This window comes from Seriola dumerili, unplaced genomic scaffold (assembly GCF_002260705.1).
Source record: "Seriola dumerili isolate Sdu_G_001 unplaced genomic scaffold, Sdu_1.0 BDQW01000432.1, whole genome shotgun sequence".
NCBI classification, from domain to species: Eukaryota; Metazoa; Chordata; class Actinopteri; order Carangiformes; family Carangidae; genus Seriola; species Seriola dumerili.
In genome coordinates, this window is record NW_019174687.1 from 1,773,027 (window position 1) to 1,796,650 (window position 23,624).

Sequence of the window (23,624 nt, forward strand, 5' to 3'; positions counted from 1 at the left end):
GCCGTTCCTCAGGTCAGGTGAATCAGTCTGCAGAGTGAGCCACTGTAAAGACACCACTGTAAAGTCACATACAACACTATATACACAATAACACTACAGGACAGGTCTTTGGAATTACAGGAGGAGGACTGCATTCAAATTCATGGTGAAAAAAGTACCATCAAATATCTTCCACTTTTAGATGAGGTCTGCTGTTATCCTACAAACATAATCACTAAAATGGGAATAATATATTTCATATATTTGCCTATCAGTAATAAAATGTATTATGTAAACAATCATAACAGGAAATGAGATTACAGGAATATTCTACTCTCTGGTTCAGTGTGTGTGTGTGTGTGTGTGTGTGTGTGTGTGTGTGTGTGTGTGTGTGTGTGTGTGTGTGTGTGTGTGTGTGTGTGTGTCACGGAGCATGTGCAGAGCAGCAGCAGAGAGATTAGCGCTCTCTGGGACTGTGGCGCGTCCTCAGGTCCTCAGCTGCTGAATCTTCCCGGAAACGTTTTAAATCAGTCCTGAACTGAATCTGGATCATTTGCGGGAAACTGCTCAGTTCAGACAGAGTCAGCAGGTTTCAGCGGGGCAGGAGCTGAACCGTCAAGGTTTTTATTTCACTTTGGAGACTTGTTTACGCGCCTGGATGGTCTCATCAGATGTGAACATGTATCCGGCGCTCAGCAACATGTCTGTTGAAGAGTTACTGTAACTTTAGTTGCAGATTTGAATTCCAAGTGCTGACAGAGACACTGAAGCCGGACGGTGGAGATGCTCATGATGACACCACACATCTCAAGTGACTCATAACAGATAATCCAGAAAAACCATTGTACTTCGATAAAGACTGGGACAGGACTGTTCACACGGAGGTTTCTACTGGAGTCACTGGAGACTGAGACAAATGGCAGAGGAGTATGACCAGTCCGGTGCGTCAGAATTCATTAAAGGTAAGTTACACATGGATTTTTATGATTTTAATATAGAAATAACACATTTAGATACAAAGACAGGTGTGTCTATGATACAAAACTAAGGTTAATTAAGGCACTTGAAAACTTTTCCCCCAACATCTTTATTGAAAATAGATCAGATAGATCATCAATACAGATAAAACAATCAACTATCATATACAAATGAAGGTCATTAATATAATAGTCATTAGGACATACAAAACAACAATAGAGCCAGGGGGAATTATCCAAATCAAAATATTAAAAAGAAAGAAAGAAAACGAAACACGGTTTTTGCAGTTGTGTTAAAATAGTTTTCATGTGCCGTTTGGTTTCATTTTCAAATACCATAAATAAAGGCTTAGAATGGCTACATTTAGATTTATGGATATGAAATGGCACTAAAATTGTTTACAAGTCTTTAAGTTTATTATTATTGTTAGTGAGGACAGAACGGTACATTTTCCCAGTGGAGAGAAAAGTCAGGGTCAACAGTCAACAGTATATCAGGAAGGCATTTTAAAACCCAGCATGGTTGTTGTCATTTGTAAAAAAAGAAGAAAAAAAAACTTAGTCAAATCTGAACACACAGATGTGATACATACATTTTAAGATTGGTTGTGATCTACACTGTTAAAGGACATTACTATCTTGATGTCCATTGTTCAGGTTGTCACCTACGGATACCTCACTGAAGATGTGTTCACTGTCTGTGGGAGATTCATAGATGTAGACTGTGAAAACCCCTGAACTGAAATAATTGAATACAGCTCAATAAGAACACTAGGTCTTTAAAGGTAACAGTCCACTTTAAGTAACCCTTTATTAAGGATTTATTAATGTTTAATAGGCCTAATAATTTACCAATCAATTATAGTATTAAGAACAAGTTTGGGTTACCAGGTTGTGACTGTTGTGGGGTTCTTCATCGTTTGTACAGTTTTTAATGTTTGAAATGTTTTTACACCAGTTAAACCTGCTGTTATAGATGTTAGCAAAGATTTGATGAATGAATCAGATGCTGATCAATTAAAAGCAGAAAGTCAGAGACTTTTTTCACAACCTGGCAACCTAAAAGCTGTTCTTTTGTTGGCTACTAAATGACTTGTAAGGTTTTGTAAGTGCTGACGTTGTTCCAGGAGGATTAAGTTGTATTAAATCAGGTTAAGTAACAGGCGCTGTGCTTTAAGGTGGAGCTCTTATGGCCTCAGTTAATGTAGGAGCTGGAAAAAACACATTTCCACAGTTAACTGTTAACTGTAAGTGTCAACATGACAAATAGTTCACTTCCACCTCAACTGAATACACAGGAACTATGGAGATGTGAGTTTGAATGTGTGTGGGTTTATCTCTATAACAGTCCAGTCTCTAAATCAACAGTTTGGTTTGTCTGGAATAAACATAAGATCCTGCTGAACTCACATCTCAATAATGCAATGTTATCTGTCTGTCTGTCTGTCTGTCTGTTTGTCTTTCTGTCTGTCTGTCTGTCTGTCTGTCTGGCTCTCTCTCTCTCTCTCTCTCTCTCTTTCTCTCTCTCTCTCTCTCTCTCTCTCTCTCTCTCTCTCTCTTTGTCTCTGTCTGTCCATCTGTTTGTCTGTGTTTGTGTCTGTTTGTCTGTCTGTCTGTCTGTCTGTCTGTCTCTCTCTTTGTCTCTGTCTGTCTGTCTGTCTGTCTGTCACAGATCGGCTGTACTTTGCCACTCTTCGTGTCAAACCGAAGAACACAGCCAGCACACATTACTTCAGTGTGGATGAGGAGTTCCTATATGAAAGGTAAGACTCTGTGAAGCAGCTGGGTCACTGTCATCAGTCAGTCCTGTGTTTTTATATAAGACCACAGTGAAATACACCAATAGATCCAGAAGAGGATCATCAGGTGTGAGACTGAAACTGTAACTGTAGTCGTTTATGGTGCTGTTAGTATCTGCTGTAGTTTACATTATGGTGCAATCAGCAAACAGAAGATTTACATGAATCATGTTTTACACAAAAACAACTGAAATCACAACATCCTAGTGATTAGCTGACTGGAAGTATACAAGCTGCTGCTCTTTTGTTCAATTAACACCTGAGGGCCAGTCTTTAAAAAAGAAGAAGAAAGAAAATAGGTCAAAATGTTAAAGGGACATGCAGATGAAGTTTTGAGATACGGCCCTTTGAAACTCCACGACAAGGAAGGGAGAGGAAAGTGAATTCTTAATTAAATCATCAGGACCCACCTACAGACACCGATCATGTCACTGATACTTCATCATTAACAGTGAGGCCTTTGGAGCCTTTGGGACCTGATGGAGCTGATACTGTTAGTGAAGACCTTAATGTGACAGTGTGGCTCCAGCTGAGGAACTGACCTGAGATCTGAGTGAAGTCAGTTTAACAAAACAACTTTACATGATCAAATAACAAGTCTTTGGTCCAAACAATATTCCACATACGTACAACACAGCTCTGTTAGTAAAACGATTACCTTCCAACGTCTTCATACAGTTGTGTAATAGATTTAAGATTTCTGTTCTGTGACTGTATAAATAAATAAGGTTCATTTGAGGTATGGTCAGATTCACACAGCACAGAGCATGAAAAATACTGCTTGAGTATGTAACATGTGATGACAGGAGGAGCCTTGGATCAGTTTACATGATCTATTTTACTGTCTGTATAAAGTACAGCTGATCAGTTCACTGTATGGTTTCTATTTGCTTCTCTCGTTTGCTTGTACAGTTTGTTCATCTCTTCTTTGTCCGTTCTGTCGGTTTCCACTTCTAAGAGCAACAAATAATTCATTTATCATTATTATTATTATCATTATTATTATAGAAGAGCGCTATCAAATGCAGATTATTCCATACAGATGTTCACAGATGTGGGAGATGTTGTGGTGACATGTTAGATCATCCTCTGTGTCGTATTGACACTGAAGACCAAAGGAACAGTCCAGTTGTGGTTAATCCCACTTCTCTTCCTTAATTTCCTCTTTACAGGCAGCACATTATGAGCACTCACACATGAAGCAAATAATGTTGATCATGATAATAATAATAATAATAATAATAATAATAACTTTATAAAGCACCTTTAAGAACTGTCTTTACAAAGCACTTTGACAATCGAGGCAGAAGCAATAATGGCAAGAGGCTCAAAGACAGAAATAAGGTGAAGTTAAGAGGGAGACATACAATATACTTCAATGTAAGTAAGGACAGTCAGAGAGAGTAGATGCTGTATAAAAGCAATAGAAACAAAAACTATAAAAGCAATAGAAGAACGATAAAAAGATGACATCACAGAAAAGGAAGTCTATTAAAAAAAGTGTTTCAAAAGAAGTCACTGATTCTTCCTTATCTCCAGAGTCAAGGGGTCCTGATGGAGCACAGTCACCTTTAGATTTAAGCCTCGACTTTAGAAGGGTCCTGGCCGAGGGTCTAAGGCTGTGAACTGGCTCGTATGGGTTAATAATTCTGTGATGTAGCTCGAGGTCCCAGCGCACTTTACAAGTGATCAGTAAAATCAATTCTAAAACCAACAAGGAGCCAATGGAGTGAAGCGAGGATCAAGTGATGTGATGTTGTCTGATAAACCAGTGAGAAGCTGCTGGATTCTGAACTAGTTGGAGGAGGGAGAGAGACTTCTGGTTTATGCATCAGAGAGGAGGGTTATGTTGTAACAATGGTTCATGTCAAGGTCCGGGACATGTTAAAAGGCAAGTGAACAGTCAGTAAACACCCCGAGTAAACACCCGAGAGACTTAGGTTAGGGTCAAAGGGCCACAGCCTGATGACTTGCTCTGACACAACAATGCTGGTGGGGTGGTCCTGGTCAGACAGCTGGTGTGTGTGCTGGAACAGCTTTGATCTGTGGTGACTTACTGGACTTGAAGGATGTGCTGCTGATGTGTTGTTACGAGATGAGACTGTGCTGCAGTAAGAGACCAGCCCTCAGCTCGCCTGTGCAGTCATGTGACCTGCAAGGAGGAAGTCACATAACATGTAGTATAAAGAGTGACAAAGTCACACAGGAGACCGCTGTTCGTTTCATCATTGTTTCTTTCATCCATTTATTATTGTAACCATGACAACGAAGGTCCTCTAACCTTAAGGAAGTAAGTATTTTTCCCTGACCCTAACCAAGTATATTTTGTGCCTCAACCAAACCAAAACCGTGACCACTCTACATCGTTTACCTGTGTGTTTATTATTGTTGCCGTGGCGACAAAGGTCTGGTACACCTGCCTGCTGCTGGTATGCTCCTATTGGTCGTATCTCTGTGACCTCTGTGGTTGTTGAGGTCGGACGACTTGCTGTGTGACACCGGTCAATGGCTCAATGAGCTGTTGTTGTTGCTCTGAATGAATCAGTACAGTCATATTTACATACATATGTATGACTGAGTTCAGCTGACTGAGAGCAGGCTGCTGAGGAAACAGTGACTTGTTGATGTGAACAGCAGCCTGTAGTGAAGCCCAGTCATCCTGACACATGTCCAGCCACTGTTTATGATCGGTCAGATATAGGTCAAGAAGAGATCAGTGGCTGTGTCCTCGTGATGAACAGGGATTGAGGACAAACACAGAGGGACGCTGCTCAGACTAGACACTTCATCATTCCAGTCACCATTTACCTCTAATGTTTTCAGTGGTTTGACCTTTAATCATTAACATCAACCAGAATGACTGTAATGCTCTAAAAATAATGTTTTCATGTTGGAGAAAAAACAACAGCAGCTGTCGGTTAGAATATTTCGGTGTATTTAAATGCTGCTGGAGGCTTCAAATGGATCAAGTTTTGGATCAAATACAGAGATCAGTTTTTCATTAGTTGACATTGTCAGTGCTGAGGGAGAACCAGAAAGAGATTATGGAATATACATGGAAGCACAGAGCAGTTCAGTTGCGCACTCATTATGTAATGAGAGACACAGTGAGGGGAGGGGGCATCAGAGGCTGACACAGATTTCCTTAATCAACCTTATTCAAAAAAAACAACAACAACAACAAACACGTAGCATTAAATCTAATCTGAATTACATGGATTCAGATTCAGAAAACAGAAGCACTGTGAGGATGTGAGCAGCAGGAGTGTTACACACTCTCTGGTGCGATGACAGATCCTGTAAAAATCACATGAAGTGTCACAACCTCATGTATGCTGGTAACATTATACACAGTCAAGACTAGACAATAGGAATAACTATATTGTAGTAAACACATGTCATCATACAGTGTGAGAAAATAAGGGAATTATTAGCCTGGGGCTGGTTGCACAAAACACCTTAAGTTAACATTTTCCTTTAAGTCTGAGTTAAGGTTTACTTAAAATGTTCACCTAAGTATTTAAGCTTCTCTCCTTATACTTAAGGAATCACTTAAAGTCAGTTAAACTGTTGCACAAAAGACCTTAGTGACCAAAGTAAGGGAAAAGCTGAAGGTACGTCTGTATCTGCAACATGAGCTGAGTTTATGGTGATAAATGAACAAAATGAACCTTTTAAGAGATTCTGTGCAACAAATGTTCAGACTGACATGTTATTGGTTATCATATCTACATATTATTGGTTATCAGTAAGTCCAGATATGAAGATGTTTCTGTGGTTTCTGGCTTGTTACAGCTGGGATCTGTGGCTCGGGCCATAATAAAGAACCATACTGATCCAAAGAGACGGGTTCAGAACATGGATGGTCATCTGTAGGTCATCAAACAGCAGAAATTCATGTTTTTGATGCAGTTTAAATGAAGAAAGCAGAGGTCAGAACCAAATATCATCCTCATGTTTGTGTGTGAGACCAGCATCCTCTGATGTCCAAGCTCTTTGCCTCATTATTTTCCAATCAGGGGCCTCCAGTCGTTCTCAATGTAAAATTTTCAAGTCCCTCCTGACATTAAATCCAGCTCAGTACCAAAGTGCCACTTTTACTCAAGGGCCCCCCTCCCTCCATATCCCCCTGTGTTTTAGGCCAGACGTCCTTCTGATGAGCTCACATGATGCTCTGGTGCGACCTTTAGTCTTTCTTTTTTTTTTTTGGTGAAAAAACAAAAAGTGACAAAGAAGACATTGTGACCCCCCCCCCCCCCCCCAATCTAGGGATTTTCAAATTGGGTGGATAGATTTTTATTTAGGGCAACGTTACAATTTTTTTATTTTTTTGTCTTGTGTCTTGTCCTGCTTTGGATAAACCCCAATGTGACATTTAGTCTATCTGTGTGTGTGCCGAAGAAAAGCCTGGAAGATCGCTGAGTAAATTCCTCTCTAACCCCAGTTACAGTTCAAGCTCAGCAGCATGAATCAGCTTCGTCCTGTAATTCAAATGGGATGAGTAAGAATTTCCCATGAGACCCGGCTGCTCATTCAGCTTCATTATGTCCTGGTCAGTGTTGTGTGGCTGGTGTCTGATGACGTGTGTGATGTGTGGGCTTCTTGTGTTTCCTGAGTGAAGGTGCAGACTGTGAGCTTTGTTTAAAGGAAATCCAGGATCTGAATATGTCTGAGAGGTCGCTGCACTCCGATCTATCAGAGGAGAGATGTGCTATGAAAAGTAGGACATTTCTCTCTGAAATGTACAAGTACAAGTGACATCAAATGAAAATAATGAAGTGAAGTACCTCACAGTTTGACTTCATAATACTTCAGTACTGTACAGACTGATCAGCAAGACAGTTTTTCCTGCAGAATTTGTGGTCATGAAATTCAGTGACTTCAAAAGCTTGAGACAACAGTGGAGTGGAGCACAGAGACACCCAGAGGAGCTTCAGTCGTATTACACATCACTCCACTAACGTACAGTCACTGCTTCGAGTACATGCTCATTCACTCCAGGTGTCCAGCACTTTAGAAATACTGAGATCAAACAGGAATTCCAAACAACCCCAGCAGAAGCAGGCTCACGTTTGCCCTGCCATCAGTCAGACTCACAGAGATTGAGTTTGTGTAATTTGAAGAAAATCTCTATATTTCACATTTTATTTATTCATTTAACTCTTCAGTTATGTTTTCTAAAAAAAAAAAGATATCCACACAACTTCCCCAGCTGATCTCTACATGGCCAGGTGGGTTACTGTGGTGGAGAATTCTACAGTTTTTTGTCATATTTTAAAAGATATAGCCTAAGAAATATCAAACACCACAACATATGAAATATGTCTGTCATAGTGTCATATAAACTCCCTCTTCATGACCTCGGTGTCATCAAATTGAACTAACTTCGTCACCTACTCTTTGCCTGTTCCTGGTGTGACATTAAAATGCAGAAAAAAATTAATGATTTGCCAATTTTTAAAAAGGGAAAAAGTGAAGTCATATTTAACGTGACCTCGGTTCCCATGCTGAAAACACGACCTCATGAGTTATTATTATTATTCCCGAAATGCTGCAGGATTCCTTTAAGTAAATGTTTGACCTGCCTCAGGTGGTCAGCATCACTGTAATATCAAAAACACAAATCAACATGTTCATCACACGTCAGTGATATAGGTCTATCATTAATTATGACAATTTCTACAGATTTCACCATGATTGAAACCTGCGTTGTTTCTGCACCGACACAAACACAAACACTGAGGAGGACATGTTACTCACACCTACAGTATCTGCAACATTTGATAAGCTTTCTCTTCTTCTTGAGCAGAGTGGAAATGTGGGAGAGGGTCTATACGTGGATTTCATGTATGAACGTTTATGAATATTTCTGTCATGATTTCCAGAACAGATGTGAATGTATTTATTGTATTTATATATTTATTAGTTCACATTCTCAGTGCTGAGGCAAAACCAGAGAGATATTATGGAATATACATGGAAGCGCAGAGCAGTTCATAAAGCGTGTGCACTCATTATGCAATGAGAGCAGAGTGTGAAGCAGAATGTAGCTGTGCAGTAGTTCATATTATTAACCTGCAGAACAATGCTGAGTGAGTGGTCTGTGTGTCTGTGTGTTGCAGTTTCTATGCAGACTTCGGTCCACTCAACCTGGCCATGCTGCACAGATACTGCTGCAAACTCAACAAGAAGCTCAAGGTAACAGCAGCCTGAAAGCTCAGTGCTCACTTCACTCAGGAGATGTACATATGTAGTTTACATCCTTTTTAACATGAAGTGACAGTCTGAAATGTATTGGAAGGACTTAAGTATATCAAACAGAGACACCAGGGGCTAAATGTATTAGTACACACAAAACCAGAAATACACATATACATTTTTTTCATCACATGATTCCACTTTTGGCTGTGCACGAGCCATATGATAGGATTTTGGTGGTCAAAGGTCAAAGGTTAAGGTCAGTGTCAGACCTCACAAAACATAACTCTCAAATTAATTCACTAATTATGACAATTTAACTCAAATGTCTATAAGGATAAAAACCTGTGATCCCTGTGGGCGGGAGGCTGTGCTGTCAATCAAACTCAATAAGACAGGCCGCACACCAGCCAATTAATGTTCCAGATTTGCCCTGCAGCTGAGAGGGCGCTCGAACATTTCTTTAAATAAATAAATGAATTAAAATCCTTTCTCACAAGCTGCCTATGGACGCACACATGTTTAAGGCTGCCAACCCCTGGTCCACATAATGTATCATTTAAATCAGTCCTCATGTACACAGTGCTGTTCTGACTTTATCCCCTCAGTCCTTCACGATGTCCAGGAAGAAACTGGTCCACTACACCAGCTACGACCAGAAGAAAAGAGCTAACGCTGCTGTCCTCATCGGTGCCTACGCTGTAAATATCTCTTTATTCATCCATCAGTTCATCAATCCATCCATCTGTCTGTCTGTCTGTCCATCTGTCCATTATTAATGGTGCAGTGTAACCTCTTCTCTGTAGGTTATCTATTTGAAAAGAAGTCCAGAGGAAGCCTACAGGACTCTGATCTCAGGAAACAACACAGGCTACCTGCCATTCAGGTACACACACACACACACACACACACACACACACACACACACACACACACACACACACACAGTTAGTCCAACGACCTGAGGTGTCCCCTCACAGAGACGACAAGACTCCACACAGTCAAACACACAAAACCCTGAAACACTGTAACTTGATGAGATTAGTGAAGCAATGTGGAGACAGACGGGACACAAAGGACAAAAGAAATGTGAGGTTTCATCTCAGTAAAGGTCAATCTGTGGGTGGTGTCACACTTACACCCCCTCTGAGATGTTGCTCACGTCTTGAATACACTGTGTAAACTCTGTTTCTGTCTTTGCTTTGTTCCTGAAACACCTCATACTGAAATATGTTAACAATTAACAGATCTATATATATGTGTGTGTGTGTGTGTGTGTGTGTGTCCCAGGGATGCAGCAGTGGGAGAGTGCTCTTTCAACCTCACTGTGCTCGACTGCCTACAGGCAGTACGCAAGGTAAACAATGAGCAGCTGATTAGTTAGTGAATGAGGAAGGTGTGTACTTTACCACAGCACATCAGTAATACGTCAGTCATGTGGGGAGGTGGAGATGAAAGATATTTTGTATCAGGAAAAAAATAAACAGCTGATCTGTGATCCCTCTAGAGGTCAGAGGTTTCCTACTGTTATGTATGTACTTATTCTTAATCCTTTACTCTTATGAAAGTTTAAAGAGGAAAAAACAGAGGTCATGAGGAGACAAGTTACATCACCGTATCAGCCTGTATTAAAACACAACCTCTCTCTCTCTCTCTCTCTCTCTCTCTCTCTCTCCTCCAGGCGTTACAACACGGTTTCCTGGACTTTGAAAGCTTCGATGTGGAGGAATATGAACATTATGAGGTGAGGATGATGACTGTGTGCAACAATAAAAGAAAACAGAGTCACAGTATGTGACAGACACTGAGACAGTATCTGGATGCAGCTGGAACAGAGCTGACATCACCTGCTCAGTGATGTCATAACTAGTGTTGTGACAGACACAGTGACCCACTTTAGAACTGCACAGATTTATCCATACCCAAATAAAATACATGTACATATATTGAATTTCCATATGTGAAATATACATGAGAAAGTAAAAACATATATCTACATATAAGTAAAAACCATATATGAAATCTGACATGTATTGACATGTATGTCTAGCCCATACAAATGTCTATGTTTATGTATGTTTATGTAAGACATATGTTACATACATCCATCCTAAAGCTTGTCAATATATGTTGATATTATATCTGTAAATATAAAAGATAGACATGTTTAAATTTAAAAAGATATAGAGCATATAGCATTTTATATGTATGTATGTATAAGTATGTTGTTTTAATAAATTTGCATATATGAATTAAAATTGAATATGTATTGTTAACATATATGAACACAGCATGGACTCAACCCCTCCACTTTTTATGCAGACTGTTTGTTAGATAGATTTATAGTCTCCAAATCCAAGCTGAGATAACCTGATTACATCACTATGACATCATCAGGGTTGTTTTCTTATACTTGGTAAACCTCCTCCAGATCCACAGAAACATTATATAACTGTTTTCATCAACTTCATAAGCTAAACTTAAGCTCCTGAAGTCTTGAAAGTCTTGCAATTATCATTCAAATCATTTACTGCAGTGAAAATACTGGACACTATAAAAATACTCCGTTACAAGTTCAAGTCCTTCAAAGTTTTACTGAATGTCTCACCAGATTATTCAGACACATCATCCTTATCATCATCATTTTGTGTCAATACTGACAGCTAGGTTATAAATTTGTATCTATATAATACCAAACATTTCACTATGGTATTGTTGTTTATTTTACATGCACTTAAATAAAATGGTGGACAGCAAATTGCAATATGTAGTGAACAGGAAGTGACACAGCCTTAATATGAAAAGTAACTAGTAACTACAGCAGATACATGTAGTTGAGTAAAGTTGCACCAAATGGAAATACTCACAGTACAAGCTCCTCGTCTCTATGTTATGTTATTTTGCACTAAAAATTATGTTTTAATACAAGTAACTCATTAATACATGATTGTAATGATCATTCACAAGACTGTCCTCAGAAACCTCTGCAAGACCGGTCTTCTTATCATTCCTACATTTAAGAAATGTATGTGATACATGGTCAGGAATGTCTTTTATGTGTTATTACTAATGATATCAAAGCACCATGAGAATTTTGCTGTTATATTCAAATGTTTTAGTTGGACTGTCTCTGCCACTCACCCCCTCTCTGTCTGTTGTCTCCGTGTCTTCAGCGCGTAGAAAACGGGGACATGAACTGGATCATTCCAGGGAAGATCCTGGCGTTCAGCGGCCCCCACCCCCGCAGTAAGATAGAGAACGGTGAGTCTGATCCCCTTTTCACCACCTCTGACTCACTGGTTGTTATCTCAGTCTGGACCTAATGATGAGTGTTTCATGTTAATGACCTCAGAGGTAATAATCATGGCGCTGGTTGACTGTTTCTCCAGGTTATCCTCTCCACGCACCAGAGGCGTACTTTGCGTACTTTCACCAAAATGCCATCACAGCCGTGGTGCGTTTGAACAGGAAGTTGTATGAGGGCAGGCGCTTTGAGAATGCTGGGATTGAGCACCACGACCTCTTCTTCCTGGATGGGACCACGCCCTCTGACCTCATTGTCAGGCGCTTCCTGCACGTGTGTGAGAGCACAGAGGGGGCAGTGGCTGTGCACTGTAAAGGTGGGACTGACACCATCACAGAGAACAGTGTGTCTTCTTTGTCTGTAACTTACTTCGTCCGACTGTCTGTAACTTGTCTCCACTGACCCTCTCTCATCTGAACACAGCTGGCCTGGGCCGGACAGGCACTCTGATTGGCTGCTACCTGATGAAGCACTTCCGCTTCACTGCAGCTGAAGCCATTGCTTGGATCAGAATCTGCCGGCCCGGATCTATCATCGGTCCACAGCAAAACTTCTTAGAGGAGTGAGTAGTTTCCTCTTTGGTGAGATCACTTATGATAAATCTAGCTTCTGTCATTTTGCTGAGCACCCCCAAGTCTTATTCTTTAACTTCTTAACATTGGTGATATGAATGGTGGCATATTCACAGCTAGCATATTAGCGTGTTAGCATTAACATATTAACATCCTTACAAACTGAACTAGAATTCCCACCTCATGGTTGTTTCCTCCACCAACCAGTTGAGTTAGAGGAAATATGGTCACAGTCCCTCCTTCCTGAGTCACAGTGTTCAATAATGACCCAAAAGTGTTTGTGCAGAACGTTATGATGTCACAATGAAGTTGACCTTTGACTCTTTGCATATTAAATGTCATCACGTCATCATTTATCCTATTAGACGTCTGTGTTAAATTGTGTAATAATTAGTGAATGAATTATTGAGTTATGGCCAAAAAGAATTTACTTTAATCAGCTGATTCGTCTTGCTGCTGCTAAAATTATGTAAAATGTCATTTGCTGTGAAGAAGGAGACGGTTCTAAGTTTCATTTCTGTCATCAGTTCTGAACTGTACCTGACGCCAGAGTTTGACAGGCTGAGTGTAAAGTGTTGTCTGACCTGTGTGTGTGTGTGTGTGTGTGTGTGTGTGTGTAGGAAACAGCACAGTTTGTGGGTGCAGGGTGACGTCCACCGCTCCAAACAGAAGCTGGTGCAGCAGAGACTGAGCCGGCGACAGCAGCTACAGCAGCGTCAACAGCAGCTTCACAGCCCGGACTCTGAGGGCGGAAAACAGGAAGCCATGTCCCGCCTACTGTCAAGCATGGATGACCTGTCAATCAACACCACCCTCTACAAATCATACAGCTTGGACGAGGTCAGGGGAGGGACGTATTTAAAACTGTGAAGAAATATTTGATATAAAGTATATTTAACATAACCCTCTCTCTCTCTCTCTCTCTCTCTCTCTCTCTCTTTCTCTGTGTGTCTGTGTGTGTGTGTGTGTGTAGAATAACTGCAAGGAAAGCAGTCTGACTCAGGGAGACAAGCTGAGAGCACTGAAGGGAAAACGACCTCCTAGATCAGTCTCATCCTCCTCAAGGTACAGTGTGTGTGTGTGTGTGTGTGTGTGTGTGTGTGTGTGTGTGAATGACCTGGTTTTCTGCACTTGTTATAAAATGTGATCTGATCTTCACCTAAGTCACAAACGTAGACAAACACAGTGTCTCTGAACTAATACAACACCAACTATTATAATATTTTACATCTTTATTGATCACAGCCATTACACATTCACAGTGATGGTGGAAACAGTAAGTGAACCCATGAATTTAATGATTGGTTGAACCTCATTTAGCTCCAATAGCCTCAAACAAGATCTTCCAGTAGCTGCTGATCAGACCTGCTCAGTGTTCAGGAAGAAGTCTGGACTGTTCTTCTTTAAAGAACTGCTTCAGCTCAGACATTTCTTAGGATAACTGGTTTGCATGTTTCTCTTCAGCTCAGTCCACAGCATCTCTACTGGATTCAGGTCTGGGTTCTGACTGGACCACTCCAGAAGGTGGATTTTCTTTGTCTGAAGTCAGTCTGTAGTCGATGTTCTTGGATATTTAGGGTCATTGTTCTGCTGCATCACTCAGCTTCTCCTGAGCCTCAGCAGGTGGACAGCCAGTCTGACATTATCCTGGAAGAGACCTGGATAAACTTCATAAATGAATGCAGTGCCCTTCCTACTCCACACGTAGAGCGGCATGTTTTCCCCCAATGATTCAACCTTAGTTTCATCAGTCCATAAAAGGTTTTCCCAGTAGCATTGTGGAGTGTAACGGTGCTCTTTGACAGACTCCAGGGGGGCAACAGTGTGGTGTCTGTGACAGGACACCATGCCCCGTGCAACCATGTCCCATGATGTGTGTGAGGTAGAACGGAGAACAGAGATGTGAACCAGTTCCACTGATTCCTTTCAGCCTTCAGCTGTGACTCTGAGCTTCTTGGTTACTGAGCGTCTGCGTTGTGCTTTTGGAGTCGTCTCAGCTGGACGTCACTTCTAGGGAGAGTAGCCACAGACCTGAATCTCCATCTGTGGACAGTTTGTCTGACTGAGGACTGATGAAGATCTAATGACTCTGTGACCCTTTCAGCTTCATGCAAATCGACGACTCTTCTGAGATCTCTTTTTCTGTGAAGCATGCTTCACATCAGCTGATGCTTGTTGTGAACAGCAAACATTTGAGTGTTTTTTTATAAGTTAAAGTGTCTCTAACCCAAACCTCCAATCTGGTTTCATTGACTGGACTCCAGGTTTGATAACTCCTGACTCCAGTTAGCTTTATCGAATGCCATCAGCTCAGGGCTTCACATACAGTTTTCAGTCTACATTGTGATAGTTTGAATGATGATATAATGATTTGTGTGTTATTATTAAAATAGATTGTGTTTGTTCATAATCGTAACTTGGATGAAGGTCTGATCATATTTAAGGACAAATGTATACATACATGGAGGTCATTCTAAAGGGTTCACTTATTTTTTCTTGCCACTGTAAATGGCTGTTTGAGGGTTACGGTTAGGGTTAGTTGTGATGGTTAAGGTTAGGGTAAGGGGCGAGGGAATGCATTATGTCAATGACCCCTCAAAGGCAGCTGTGATAGAGTGAATGATGGGGACCAGAGGCTGGTTGCGCAAAACACCTTAAGTTTTCTACTTAAGTATGACACTTAAGGTTTAATTTCTCCTTAGCTGAGGGAGTTAATTAAGGGTGTTGCATAGACTCTTAAAAAAGGTTTCCTTAGTTAAGGAAAAAAAGCAAAGTAATTTACAGCAATAAGAGATTTTACAGCTGTAAAATTCTACTGTTTCAATGGAGACCGTTTGTTTGTCAGTATTAATACCTGTTATCACCTTTGGGAAGTGTGCTGTTATGTCATCCTCCTGCTGTTTTAGTGGGAACTTCACAGTGTTCAGTCAGATAGTTTAAACAGAGTTGAGTGACCCGACACACGGCTGATCTGTGGACGTGACACACCTCGACTGTACCTGAGCCGAAAGATCCGTACCATCAAACTGTAGAGCAAGCATTAATAACACAGGAGCTGGACGAGCACAGTTGAGAGAAGGTGGAGCGATCCAACTCTAGATGGACAATTCATAAATTGAATGCTCATTAAGGGTGTCCGTTAGGTTCCCCCTCTCTTCTTAGGACGCCTTCATTTTTTATCATTTATCACATTAAACTCAGTCATGTTGCAGTTAAGAGGTACCTTAGTTTTTTTTCCTTACCTTGGACACTAAGGTCTTTTGTGCAACGGTTTAACTGACTTTAAGTGATTCCTTAAGTATAAGACTAAGATAAGGAGAAAACCATAAAATACTTAAGTGAGCATTTTAAGGAAACCTTAAGGAGAAGACTTAAAGGAAAATCTTTAACTTAAAGTGTTTTGTGCAACAGGCCCCTGGCTTACATACGGATGGGTGGATCAGCAGGCGGCACACAGCATGAGCAGCACAGACAGAAACACACACGGACATTAAACTGTCAGACAGCTGACTGGAGAAACAGTACCGGTGTCAGCACAGGGGAGCAGACCTGAGGAACAGGTGTGTAGACAGGCAGGACGTTGTAGTGACTGGAGAGGTTAAACAGAGCAGCAGGAGGATGTGTGGTAGGCAGAGTGTGACAGGAGGCCTGTGACAGAGCACATGGCCAGTCAGAAAATACACTGTTATTGATACAAACCAACTTGAATCCTTTGTTTTTATCTATTATGTTTCTCATGGAGGGTAGGGCCCCACATCAGCTCTTGACACAGGCCGCCACTGGAGGGAAAGGTGTGGGGGGAGGGAAAGGTGACAGGGAGGTGTGCAGCCTGTTGCCTGCAGCTCTTGTTCAGTTACTCCCTCACAAAAACTAAAACTGGTCTGCTGACAGAATAAATGCTGAGAATGACCTTTGTCTTGTCGTGTCTTGTAGACACACATAATGAATAGTCTCTGTCAGCATGCAGCCGCATTTCCTGTGGCTTCTTCACAGTAAAGGCCGCTATGTGTTTTGCTAGTCAAAGACTTTTACTTTGAAGTAGGGGCTGTAGGAAGAACGTTGTGCAGCTCTGACACGAACTCATGCTTCATACATATGATATTTTGATGTGTATAGGTATATGTATATTTTACTGTGCTGCCTTTAGTTAGTTAATGGCATTTGTTTTTTGTGTGTCATCATATTGTATGAAAATATCTGCTCTTCCTCCTTCCTGTTTCTGTTCCTGCTGAAATTTTCTAGTCAAAATTTTACACTCTGCTGTCATGACTGTTATTTGTTATATTTCATTATATATTTCAGGGTTTATAAATTGTTATAATCTGTTGATTCCTTTGTGTTTCTTATTTAGGTTAAATTTGTCCAAGTCCTCTCACTGCTCCATCCTCCCTCCCCCAAAGTCCACCAAAGTCCCCCTCTCCTTCTCCTCCTCCTCCTCCTCCTCTAAGAAGCTGGTACGAAGCTCCTCCTCCTCCATCACACAGATCAAGAGGTGAGTTAAAATGCGCTTTCCACATGTAAACAGGAGACTGACAATGTGACACCACCATTATTATCATTTATTATTATTATTATTCTCAAATAGCCTCTGCAAGATGGTGTGACTCTCTCTCCTCTTCCTGTGTCTCTCTGCCCAGTCCCTTCAGCCTCAGTCTGTTCAGCACCAGGCCGGCCGTCATCCACTGACTTCACAGTTCAACTGATGATGAAGTCAAACACCACAGCAGGTCTCCACCTACGTGCTGTGGTTGTCTAGGCCTTAAATATGTGGTCAGCCCCGACAAGCTTTAACTCTCTGTCTGATGAAGTAAGCGCTGTAGAGTCACCGCAACCATCTATCCAGTACCTACTCCTTTTTTTTTGGGGGGGGGGGGGGGGGGGTGCTTGAGCCAATCCCAGCTGACATTTGGGGAGAGGTGAGGAACACCTGGACAGGTCACAGTCTACCACAGGACTGACACACAGAGACAAACAAGCATTCACACTAATGACAGGAAACTGTAGATGAGAAAATGGGGTGTAATGGAGTATAGTGCGCTTGCATTAGTCTTTTTCACATCAGCCGCTTCATTCATGCTTCATCACTGGCTCATTCATCAGCTGCTTAGCTACCAGCTGATTAGTAATATCCAATCATATACATTAAAGCATACAGTGTGCCCCTTATAATGACACACTGTTCTAGAGTTTGTTTTCTCCCTCAAACAGCAGTTAACGATTTAAATCTCATCAACAAGTTCGTTAATGACAAAACCTCGGGATGAGGTTTAAGGCAGTTTTTTGGAGAGCACTGGAAATCTGTAGCACCGTCATGTTAGTCACATATCACATTTTGTCTAACTTTACTCAATAAACACTGACAGAAGGAGAGTAAACATACCACTACTCCAAACAGCCAGGAAGCAACAGTCAGTCAACAACCCGTGCTTGTCTTGCAGAGATTGGGAAACTGAGGTTACGGTGGCCCTGAGAGCTCCGCGCACTGCAACTCAAGAAAACATTCAAACAGACAAAACACATGCTGGAAGTAGCTTCAACGATAAAGGGACCACTAAAAAGTGAAGACGCACTTGTTGTTCAATACTTGGTGACTTTTAAAGTTAAAACACTTCCGTTGTGTTGTGAGTATTTGCAGCTCATGTGTTGTCAAATCTGATGAAGATGTTTTCTGAATGTGTTTGTGTTTTGTCTGTTTTGTGTTTTCTGAAGCTGCTGTGTGTTGACCCCTCAGGGCCACCGTATGAGGCTTTTATCACAGTGTCACTCACAGTTTTTTAGCATCTGCTACAGTTTCAGATCAAGGTTTCATCCACAGTGAAAATTAAAATAAATTACCCGAGAGGTCTAGAGGCAAACGGCTCAATAACCACAGCTAATCACATCCTGTGGATCGCCACATTCACATAGGAACAAATAACAGACAGCATTTGTTTAATACATTTTGGTCACTCGTGAGACATAAAGCTGCTGTAAGCCCCTCTGACTAATGAATGAGTCTGAGCATGGGGCTGACGGAGACACAGTGATGACTCTGGTGTCAGACAGGTGCTTTCATACACTGGTTCAGACAGAGAGCGTGCTGTTCACAACCTCACCAGCCTGATTAAGTCTTTGAATTGACATCACCTGACAGGAAACAAGCATCAGAGTGGAGAAAATGACATGAAGAAATAGAGTTAGAGTGGAGGAGGTAGTTTACCTCTTCATGAGCAGTGGGTGGAGGTCTGGGTCCAGTTTCATCCCTTTTAATGTCACACCATGCTCAAACAATGGAGAAACATCAGTGGAGGAGTGGATCAAAGCCATATGACTCTCAGCTGCTCATGCACTTTATTGTTAGACCCTTAATAAACTAAATGTTTAACAAAAATAATAAACTATTAGTCAGCTAAATGTTGAACAGTTTATGTAAGTCAATAAAAATGGAAACAAAGCACACAGACTGTGGATCAGATGATCAGAACAACATAATAAAACATGATAGGAAACATTTGTGTTTGTGTAGTTGTTTTAAACATTTTTCTGTATTGAGAAGAATTGTTTAGTGTTTTTGTCTCTGAATGCTTGCTGTGCAAATGCTGTTGAGTTTTGAAATGATGCTGTCATGATAATGAAATATATGAACATATTCATTTGGTCATGAACGACATGTGATCGGTGCTGGGAACGTACTGCACTGTAAAGTTTGTGATGTACAATTTGATGAGATTGTTGCTGCAAAGTTATTTTCAAACTGAAGAATAAATGATGATGATGAGGAAAGATTCATTTTTCCTTTTATTATTAACAAACATGAGTAGAGTAGATGAATGTGGAGCTTTGTTTCATTTACATGATTACATCAGGGAGTTTGCGGTTTAAAACACAAGTTCATTTATACGTGGATGTTATTTATAGTGGACGTTATAATTTTCACCTCATAGTTACTAATTTTTTTATTTGACATATTTACACTCTGTTATTGGATAATAAGACGTTTAGGTAAAAACAGGGCAAGAATCTGCAGCCTATTACCTCCTACTTTTGATTGTATATTTTTATTCCCTCCCTTTGCTCCCCCTTTGTAAACAAAAAAATAATGTTGGGTCACATGTGATGAAAGTATATTTGTAAGTCGTCATCATGTCATCACATGACAAATAACTCCACAGTTCTGGCTCTGAGTCACAGTGAGCATATACTGTCTGTTGTCTTGTAATGCTAACATTAGGGTTCGTTCTTTTCATGCTTGTTTCTTAACCATTCTTCTTATATCTTATTATTTCTTGCATTTTAAGTTGTTTTATGTTGTTTTATGTTGTTTTTTACGCTTCTGGGCGTCCCCTGATAACCATTGCACCCTGTGTTTAATATCACAACTTGAACTTTGGGTAATTCTGTCCGGCAAAGTCTGCAGAAATGCTGACTTGAGAGAGGCAGATGAGAGAGAATGCAATGCAGTACAGAGCTGGGGCTCAGGAGACAGAGGAACTCAGGTTATTTACTTCAGTTAAAGTAAAAATACTTTGTTACGAATAAAAGTCCTGCATCCAAAATCCTATTGAAGTAAAAGTACAGAAATATTAAAAGTGAAATTTAAGTATCAAGAGTAAAAGCAAAAATGTCCCCTGTGACTGATACATGATGATGATATTATTAGATTGTTAACACACTACTCGTGTGTTAACAACCTAATAATATCACACGTGTCTACACAGAATTCAAGGATCTTAATGGAGAGTGACCTGATCAGCTGTTTGAAGGATCATATTCCAGCTGGATGTCACCTGGTGGGGGACAGGGGAAATCTTCAACCCACAGCAGAGATCACAGCTACATTACAACAGATATAGCTACAACAGACTGTGGCTATTAGACTGCCAGTTAGTGCTAGTTGTGTAGGCTATGACCAGTATTATCTTAAAAAAATGTTTCCGTTGAATGAATTGAATGTAAGTTTTTATAATGAAATTAAATTGCAAATGACTTCACTGCAAAGACTTCACTGCAACTGACTTCACTGCATGCTGACTTCAGGGCAGAACGACTTCACTGCTGACTCACTGCAGCTCGACTTCACTGTAGGCTGACTTCACTGCAGACTGACCCCGCTGCAAACTAACTTCACTGCATCCGACCTCACTGCAGAATGACTTCACTGCCGACTCACTGCATCTTGACATCACTGCATCTTGACTTTACTGCAAAATGACTTCACTGCATCTTGACATCACTGCAAACTGACTTCACTGCAGACTTACTTCACTGCAGACTGACCCCACTGCAAACTTCACTGCATCTTGACTTCACTGCAGAATGACTTCACAGCAGAATGACTTCACTGCAGATTCACTGCATCTTGACATCACTGCAAACTGACTTCACTGCAGAATGACTTCACTGCAGATTCAATGCATCTTGACATCACTTCAAACTGACTTCACTGCAGACTGACTTCACTGTATCTAAACCTCACTGCAGAATGACTTCACGGCAGTCTCACTGCGGTTTGACTTCACTGCATCTGATTTCACTGCAAACTGACTTCACTATAGATTGATTTCTTTACAGACTCACTGCAGCTTGACTTCACTGCAGAGTGACTTAACTGGATCTGACTTCACTGCATGCTGACTTCACTGCAGATTGATTTCTTTACAGACTCACTGCAGCTTGACTTCATTGCAGAATGAATCACTGCATGCTGACTTCACTGCAGCCTGACATCACAGCATCTGGCTTCACTGGAGCTGACTTCACAGCAGACTCACTGCAGCTTGACTTCACTGCAACTAACTTCACTGCAGACTGACCCCACTGCAAACTAACTTCACTGCATCTGACTTCACAGCAGAATGACTTCACTACAGACTATTTCACAGCAGACTCACTGCAAACTGACTTCACTGTAGAATGACTTCACTGCAGAATGACTTCACTGCAGAATGACTTCACTGCAGATTGATTTCTTTACAGACTCACTGTAGCTTGACTTCACTGCAGCTTGACTTCACTGCGGTTGACTTCATTGCAGAATGAATCACTGCATGCTGACTTTCTTTACAGACTCACTCACTGCACACTGACTTCACTGCATTTGACTTCACTGCAGATTGATTTCTTTACAGACTCACTGTAGCTTGACTCACTGCAGCTTGACTTCACTGCGGTTGACTTCATTGCAGAATGAATCACTGCATGCTGACTTCACTGCAGAATGACTTCACTGTACAATGACTTCACTGCCTGCTGGCTTCACTGTAGACTGACTTCACTGCAGAATGACTTCATTGCAGTCTCACTGCAGATTGACTTCACTGCAGACTGACTTCACTGCAGAATGACTTCACTGCAGATTGATTTCTTTACAGACTCACTGTAGCTTGACTCCACTGCGGCTGACTTCATTGCAGAATGAATCACTGCATGCTGACTTCACTGCAACTGACTTCATTGCAGCTGACTTCACTGCAGAATGACTTCACTGCAGACTCACTGCAGCCTGACATCACTGCATCTGGCTTCACTGGAGTTGACTTCTCTGCAGAATGACTTCACAGCAGACTCACTGCAGATTGACTTCACTGCAACTGACTTCACTGCACAATGACTTCACTGCAGACTGACTGCAGCTTGAATTCACTGCAAACTGACTTCACTGTAGAATGACTTCACGGCAGATTCACTGCGGTTTGACTTCACTGCATCTGATTTCACTGCAAACTGACTTCACTATAGACTGATTTCTTTACAGACTCACTGCATCTGATTTCACTGCAAACTGACTTCACTATAGACTGATTTCTTTACAGACTCACTGCAGACTGACTTCACTGCAGACTCACTGCAGCTTGACTTCACTGAAAACTGACTTCACTGTATGCTGACTTCACTGCAGACTCACTGCAGCTTGACCTCACTGCACGGATTAATGATCAATTGAAATATGACAGGAATTGCAGGTAGAATTTTTAATTGTATTAAAGATGTTTTATTTTACAAATGTATTCCAGTCAGATTTGGGAGCCTTATCAGGGAGATATCTGGTAGATCTATTTTCCATTATGATAAATGATGTATTCTCAATTTCAGGACAATATTGAATGGTCATTGTTTGCTGGTGATGGAGCAGAACTGCAACTAAACACATGTATGTAGCTCTGATTAGATCAGAGTTAGACTATTCTTTATGGTTCAGCAGCAAAACCCTTATTAAAGAAGTTGGAGGTGGTGCTTTCAGAAAGACTTTTCTGCAGGTTGAGGTGTGTGAAATGTAAACAGTTAAGATTGATCAGCCTTAGAAGTGTCCTCTAGAAAAGGACATCTGGAACATAACAAGGTTCTCCAACTGCACACTGAGAACCACCAGTTTACTGTTTAATGTTGTATTTTAGCAGCTTATCATACGTCTTCTTTCAGTTAAATCTAAATTTCTAAAGCTGTTAAATAAAAGTAGGGAAGTAAAAAGTTCAAAGTACCTATCAGACATGTGGTGCTAAAGTACAAAGAGGCTGGGCCTCTCTTCTGATTGGCTCACTGACCCGTTGTATGAATGACATTAAATCTTTCATGTAGAGAGATAAAAATGAAAGAAAAAGTAGAACAGAAAAGAGGAAACAGAAAATATAAGCGGACAGCTCAGTGACTACATGTCATGTACAAACACACCACATCATCTCTTGAATTTTGTTTAATTGTGTTTAATCATTTCACCCAATCACTTGATGATACAGATTCTTCATGATGATAATGAACAGGTTCAGTTTGATTCATACAGATGAATTTTCTCCACATCAGGACGGATGGACAGAAGAGA

At 40.9% G+C, this 23,624-nt stretch overlaps 1 protein-coding gene across 1 annotated transcript; it reads left to right on the plus strand.

Annotated features, from left to right (window-relative positions):
* Positions 1-551: 551 nt before the first annotated feature.
* Positions 552-17,283, plus strand: LOC111233830 (dual specificity protein phosphatase CDC14AB-like; the record flags this gene model as incomplete). Its single annotated transcript, XM_022761734.1, has 13 exons — positions 552-941; positions 2,629-2,719; positions 8,878-8,953; positions 9,562-9,654; positions 9,760-9,839; positions 10,244-10,310; positions 10,635-10,697; positions 12,127-12,214; positions 12,343-12,573; positions 12,681-12,819; positions 13,450-13,669; positions 13,803-13,894; positions 17,181-17,283. Coding segments are annotated over exons 1-13 (1,389 nt in total), but the record flags the coding sequence as incomplete, so codon positions are not given.
* Positions 17,284-23,624: the final 6,341 nt, after the last annotated feature.